At 45.6% G+C, this 7,001-nt stretch overlaps 1 protein-coding gene across 2 annotated transcripts; it reads left to right on the top strand.

Moving 5' to 3' along the window:
• Window positions 1-644: 644 nt before the first annotated feature.
• DRG1 (developmentally regulated GTP binding protein 1) lies at window positions 645-6,138 on the top strand. 2 transcript variants are annotated; one of them, XM_014894658.2, is made up of 9 exons: window positions 645-777; window positions 983-1,106; window positions 1,882-2,057; window positions 2,457-2,526; window positions 3,088-3,257; window positions 4,001-4,131; window positions 4,335-4,502; window positions 5,427-5,549; window positions 6,021-6,138. In XM_014894658.2, the coding sequence occupies exons 1-9, from the start codon at window positions 736-738 to the stop codon at window positions 6,118-6,120; spliced, it is 1,104 nt and encodes a 367-aa protein (XP_014750144.1). In that variant the 5' UTR covers window positions 645-735; the 3' UTR covers window positions 6,121-6,138. The 2 variants fall into 2 exon arrangements, with proteins under 2 accessions (XP_014750144.1, XP_014750143.1); XM_014894657.2 differs by lacking the exons at window positions 645-777; window positions 983-1,106 and having other exon boundaries at window positions 1,126-2,057.
• Window positions 6,139-7,001: the final 863 nt, after the last annotated feature.

Consider the following 7,001-nt stretch of genomic DNA (forward strand, 5'->3'; position numbering starts at 1 on the left):
ATCACAGGCACATGGATCCCTCACATACACACGGATCCCTCACACACCGATCCCTCAGACACGGATCCCTCACACACCCACCCCTCAGACACGGATCTCTCACACACACCAATCTCCCCTACACACGGATCCCTCACACACACGGATCCCTCAGACACGGATCTCTCACACACACCGATCCCCCCCCCCCCACGGATCCCTCACACAAAAGGATCCCTCACACACACGGATCCCTCACACACACGGATCCCTCACACACACCGATCCCCCCCCCCACACGGATGCCTCACACAAAAGGATCCCTCACACACACCAATCCCCCTCACACACAAGGATCCCTCACACACACGGATCCCCCAGACACACCGATCCCTCAGACACACAGATCTCTCACACATACGGATCCCTCACACATGGATCTCCCAGACACACCGATCCCTCACACATATGGATCCCTCACACACACCGATCCCACAGTTGGGCACCTCTCCTTCACACTCGCCCCTCACAGCGCTCCCCGCTCTTTCTGTGAGGCGGCGCGCGCTCCGCGCACGGCCCAGGGGGCGCTACGCCGCCTCCCCTCAGGGCAGCGCGCGAAGCCGGCGGCGCGCGCCGCGCGGCCTTTCCCGCCCGCCGCCTCTCGCGAGAGGTCGCCGTGCGCGTGCGCGGCCGCGACCGGTGCGCGAGGAGCGGCGGCGCTGAGGGGCGGCCGGGAGGGCCGGGCCCGACGCCACCATGAGCGGCACCCTGGCCAAGATCGCGGAGATTGAGGCGGAGGTACCGCACCGCCGCCCCCCGCCTCTCGCGGGATGAGCCGGGCACGGAGCGCCGAACGGGGAGGATGCGGGGCTTGGGCCGGGGAGGGGGACGGCCGCTGGGCCGCGCCGTGGAGGGGTGGCGGGGCCCTGTCCCCGGGCGTCGCGCAGGGGCCGAGGGCGGCAGGGTCCTCCCGGTGCGAACCCTCGGTCCTGTGCCGTTGCAGATGGCCCGGACGCAGAAGAACAAGGCCACCGCCCACCACCTGGGGCTGCTGAAGGCCCGTCTGGCCAAGCTGCGCCGGGAGCTCATCACCCCCAAGGGAGGCGGCGGCGGCGGCCCCGGGGAAGGTGCGTTGTCTATGCAGGAGCTGCCGAAGTGCGGGAGGTGTGACGGAAGTCAATCTAGCTGGGGGCTCTTGTCCGCATAAATCATGTCAGATTATCTGCTAAACAGTCGTAGAATCACAGAAGGGGTTGGTTGGAAGAGACCTTAAAGATCATTTCGTTCTAGATCCTGTCATGGCAGAGACACGTTCCACTAGATCAGATTGCTCAGAGCCCTATTTAACCTGGCCTTGAACACTTGCAGAAATGGGGCAGCCACAGCTTCTCTGGGCAGCCTGTTCCGTCCTCAGTTCCTCTTGTCCTACCCGGTACAGGACCTCTAACCATGATCAGTGGCCTTTCCTAGGACTGAACTGGAGCCTGAAGTGTAGATGGAAGTGCTTTTATATTTTGGCTCATATAATCTGGTGTTTGCAGAAGTCTTAAGGCTTTTACATGAAGAAGCACCTTTGCAGCAGCCACCTGTTTTTATATATGAAGTTGTGGATTTTCTAAGCTGCAGTGCTTAAAGGAAATGCTTCACTTAGACTCAAGTCAAATACAGTCTACTGTGAAGCTTTGCAGCCAAGATTTTATGTCATGGAATGCTACAGAGACAAGGTGGTGCAAGGCAATAAAGATTGTGAACAATCTGTTTCCCACCCTCATCCTTCTTCTAGGAAAGCTTACTTGGCTTTTGTTCAGGCAGTATTAAAAATAATAGTGTATCTGCTGTCCAGAACATTAGAAGATAGAAAATGTCAATCATTAGACAAATACTTCTACTCCTTATTTACAGGTTTTGATGTTGCAAAGACGGGTGATGCCCGCATTGGGTTTGTGGGTTTTCCATCAGTGGGGAAATCCACTCTTCTAAGTAATCTTGCTGGTGTGTATTCTGAAGTGGCAGCCTATGAATTCACTACACTGACTACTGTTCCTGGAGTCATTAGGTACAAAGGAGCAAAGATCCAGGTGAGATCTTGTGTCTGTGAGGGTAAGCTGGGCTCTGTAGATGCTGTGCTGTTAGGGTTGAGTGGTCTGGCCTGACATTTGCAGGTTAAAAGTGATGTGTAAAAGTATTTGAGAATACCTTGGAAATGTTTCCATGAGGTATGGATTTTTCCCTGCTTTTCACTTTGCTCTGGGAAGAATTTCAGCAGTAGTTCTAATTATTCCCTATGAGATTATCTGCTCCACTGTACCAATAGGGCACATGGGATAATACAATATATAACAATCAAATGGGAAACAGTCTTGTCATACTCTGTTCAGATTTGCAGTAGAGTCAGCTGGTTTAGAAGGGTAAAAGTAGGATTGATTTAATGAAGAATACTTTTCTCATGTGATACTTTCCTTCCTATGAACAAATAGCTGCTTGATCTGCCAGGAATTATTGAAGGTGCCAAAGATGGTAAAGGCAGAGGACGGCAGGTCATTGCAGGTGAGTATGTTAGAGCTGGAGACAGCAGCCTGTCACTGGTTCATTTAAGACAGTACAGGAGAATGGAGGGTTGAATCACTGTTTCTAGTTTCTTAAAAAAGCTGGATTGTTTGCTGGACTTGAGTTGCCTGCTGAGAGGCAGTAGCTGCTTTCATATTGTTGTTTTCTGTTCTGGCTTTGTGCACTTGCTGGGTTGTGCTTTGCATTGACACTTCAGTGAAAACACTTTGCCAGTTTTGCAGGTAGATCTGATCCCATCCTAAACAAGGCTGCTGTTTTCATTTCCTCACCCAGTTAATTGTCCTCAGTCTGGTATCTGAATGGAGACAGGAAGATTTTTTCCAGCCTCTGTCATTCTTACAGCATGTAAAGATCTGTCTATCAGTGATGCTTGGCCAGCACAATAAACTTCAGTCCTACACTGGTATTTAAAAATAACCAATATGCTGGCCTTCAGGGCTTTCATAATGCCATCACTCCACTGAGCCATATTGTGGTTGGTTTGTCTCAGGCTGTGTGAGCATGCTTTTTGAGAGGTGGCTTTCTTTTTCTGATTCTTAGTTGCTCGAACTTGTAATCTTATTCTGATTGTTCTGGACGTGCTGAAACCTCTTGGCCACAAGAAAATAATTGAGAATGAACTGGAGGGATTTGGAATTCGTCTGAATAGTAAGCCCCCCAATATTGGCTTTAAAAAAAAGGATAAAGGAGGCATTAACCTTACAGCCACAGTAAGTTGGAAGTTTTCTTTAACCAAAATTAAAAAACAAATTGCTTGAAGAAAGAGGCATTTGTAGTTGATGGTATGTCTGGGACCATGCTGTGTTGGGATTTCTTTAGGAGCTGAACTGCTGTCCTGCACTTCCTGCAGCTGTGCTGCAGTCACATACTTTCCTTAGAGGCCATCCACAGCTCTCCTGGAGCCTGATCACTTCCGTGCCCTCAAAACAGAACCTCGGTTGCTTTCCACACGTCACAAGTTTGAGATCCAAAGGAGAGTGTGCAAAACCTGCCTCTTACTTGCTGGCTGCAATGTTCTTCCAGAGAGTATTGCTCAGAGTTTCAGGCCTTGCAGTCCATTTCCCTGAATATTTAAAAGCACAGAAATAGCCAGAGATACCAAAAGTCAGAACACTGTGCTCTGAGTACCTAAAGTGTAGTTGTCAGGGCTCTGAACTAGATCTGTGGGTTTGTGTTGCATCTGGTCCCAAACTGGAAGGAAACACTGCTTCTGAAATGTCTGATTGCAGGTCTCAGTGGGGCATTAATAAAAATGAAGTTGTTAGGATTTAAGTCTGTTTTTCCCTCTGGTCAGACCAGCTATGATGAAATCAGTCATGTCCAGTAACTTAAAATGCAGCTGTTCTTTCTAGTGATGTATATTAGGTGGTTGCTGGGTGACAGCACTGTTAATTGTAATACATGATTTGGCTGTTAGCTGTGCCATTCCTTAACACTGTGTCTGTCTGTTCAGTGTCCTCAGAGTGAGCTGGATACTGAGACAGTGAAGAGCATCTTAGCAGAGTACAAAATCCACAATGCTGACGTCACACTGCGCAGCGACGCCACTGCCGATGACCTGATTGACGTTGTGGAAGGAAACAGGTACTCCTGGCTCCCTGCCTGTGGAATGTGTGCAGTCTGTGTTCCAGAGAAAATAACTGGCTTTTGGGTTTGCTTCCCACAGAAGCTGAGCCACCAACGTGGCACCAACATAGGGATAAGCTTTCTAAAAACATTTTTTCTTTGCAGTGCAGGTAGCAGCGTGCTGCTGTTAGGTTGCTCTAACAATTTCTTTCTCTTTGCAGGGTTTACATCCCATGCATTTATGTCCTAAATAAAATTGACCAAATTTCCATTGAAGAGCTAGATATCATTTACAAAGTACCCCACTGTGTACCGATATCTGCTCATCATCGCTGGAACTTTGATGATCTGCTGGAGAAAATCTGGGACTACTTGAAACTAGTCCGAATGTGAGTCAAAATTGCTGCTTTCTGTGGAGTTGAGTGTGTGGCTGAGATTGAAAAAGGTCTCGGGAGTGGATGAGGAACATTTTATAATGCTTTTCTGCTAACTGGTGTTTGCTTTAAACGCAGAAATTGTGCTCGTCTTAGCTGTTGTGTGATAGCCACAAGTGCTGCTTTGAATTTGTAGGGGAATTAAATGAGAGCCTTGTGAAACCAAGACAAAAGCATATCTTAAAAAATTCCTGAAAACATGGAACTCTAGTCAAACTTCGTGGTAACACTGTGATTCCAGGTGTAATCATCTTTTCCGTCTGTCATGGATGCAGCTCTCTTGACAGAACTTTGAACTAGAATTTCAGATATTTTTACTACAAGTTATTCCAGGTTTACCTCATAATTCATAGGCATTTTTGGATGAACTTAAAAATGAATTTACTACTACACATAATAATTACTGTCTTTCAAATTTATATCTATCTTCTTGTAATAATATAGAATATATTGTGAAAAGGCATTTCACAATCCCTTGTATGTGTGGTCTAGGTATCTATGCTAGAGACTTCACCAGGTGCTTTTTCGAATAGATGTTGAAGTTTTCATAGAAAAAAAAAATGGAACTTGGAACCATAATACTAAAGATGTTCTTTTCCAACAACTATTGCTATTTGGCTTTTTTTAAAGCACCTTCAGAAAGCTCACAAGTGAGAAACCTTTACAGTTAAAAGGGAGAGCCCAGTGCAGCCACTGGCTGCCCAGATGCATTTTCAGCTTAGGTCCACCAAACGTTTTAGAGTGTATCCATTGTCACCACTGGAGTAGTGGGACTTGGCCCACACACCGAGGGTGACAGTGCAAATCACTAATGAAATGTCATGATGGGTTTGAAAAAGAAAGTTTTGGTATTGACTGATGGTTCCATCTGTGTTACAGCTACACCAAACCTAAAGGGCAGCTCCCAGACTACAGCTCTCCTGTGGTGCTACCTTCCTGCAAGACCACAGTGGAGGATTTTTGCATGAAGATCCACAAAAATCTCATAAAAGACTTTAAATAGTAAGTATTATTGCAAAAGAATATATAGAATAGAAAATAACTTGCCTTCAGGTATATTATTTCATCCTCTTTTAAACTAAAAGGGAATACCAGGATATTTTTTAATGTTAAATTGAAGAAATCTGCCTGATAATCAAACTTAGTACTTCAGTTACTGTATTTGATGTTCTCATGCTCTTTCCTACAACTGTCTCCTTTGTGTAGAAAAATTTATTTTGCTGTTTAAAAGTAGCACTAGACACAGCATTGCAAGCCACTGTCCCATGCACTTGGGCACTCAGAACAACTTCAGGCTTTGTTTTGATCTGCTTCTAACGCTGGTTCACACCAACCATTCAGCCAGGTACTTACAGGAGAATAAAAATAGCTCTGAAGCATTGCTTTCTGTATTAGCTTTGTGACAGAAATAGCTGCTGTTCTGCTTGCATATCATACTTCTGAGCCTCTTCAATTTGATTTTTCTTCTTTCAGTGCACTGGTCTGGGGTTCATCTGTTAAACACAACCCTCAAAAAGTTGGTAAAGACCATACTCTTGAAGATGAGGACGTTATTCAGATTGTGAAGAAATAAACTTATTCTTACATGGTTTGCTGTGCCTGAAATTTGTCATTAATTGTAAATGACAGCCCCCCTCCCCCCGTTTTGATTTAGAAATGGCTTTCTATTAGAGTGCTTTGCTGCATGGTAAAAGTGATGTTTCTGGCTAACTTACACTGCAGTGGCTTGTTCCAGCAGAACTTAGAGATGAAAAACTCTGGTTAAGTGACTTTCACAAGGGCAAAAATCTTACAAGCAGCTTTGGTTACAGGGATAAGGTTCTGCTGCATGTACATGTCTTTCAAAATTAGAAAAATGTTCACACATCAGGAATTATTTTGTTCTAAGAACAAAACATGAAAAGCAAAGGCTAGAGAACTATATCTTATGAAACAATGCTAGAGGACAGAGTTCCAGCTGCCTTTATCTGAAAGTGTTCTTGTTGGAATAGTTCAAGGCTATAAATAGTCCTGCAGTTGTGGAAAAACTGGGCAGTTCTGCTCAGGAGCAGTTGCTTTTCAATTGTTTAGACTAGTGGAAGTGAGCTAGCTGCTTGTATGACTGGAGGCTTTTAAGTTTTCTTGAAAGAATTTCCTGCCTAGATAAAGAAGTAAGGTGCCCAAGAGAAGCACATTGGTCTTAGAGTGGTTCTGTTGCTTAATAGAGATGAGCTTTTAGCTCATGTCAAGAGCACTTCTCAAATGCATCAGCCTCCAGCATTTGCTCTCCTACAAAAAGGAAGTAGGGGTGTCTAATTATAGGGGTGTTTATTTAGATGCACAAAAAACACTCCCCCTCCTGTTATTATACATTCAAGAAGACAAAGTGATTGGAGACACCCACTCAAGCACTAAATCCATGGAACAGTGACTGCTATTCAGCCTGGTAAGGAAACAGCCAAGCCTTGATTCTAC

Source organism: Sturnus vulgaris, chromosome 19 (assembly GCF_052056855.1).
Source record: "Sturnus vulgaris isolate bStuVul1 chromosome 19, bStuVul1.hap1, whole genome shotgun sequence".
NCBI lineage: Eukaryota > Metazoa > Chordata > Aves > Passeriformes > Sturnidae > Sturnus > Sturnus vulgaris.

Coding starts and splice junctions, on each gene's coding strand:
- DRG1 (XM_014894657.2), top strand. CDS start 1,683: ATGGAATGCTACAGAGACAAGGTGGTGCAAGGCAATAAAGATTGTGAA. Junction 2,527..3,087: donor AGGACGGCAGGTCATTGCAG/GTGAGTATGTTA, acceptor TCTGATTCTTAG/TTGCTCGAACTTGTAATCTT. Junction 4,132..4,334: donor GACGTTGTGGAAGGAAACAG/GTACTCCTGGCT, acceptor TTCTCTTTGCAG/GGTTTACATCCCATGCATTT.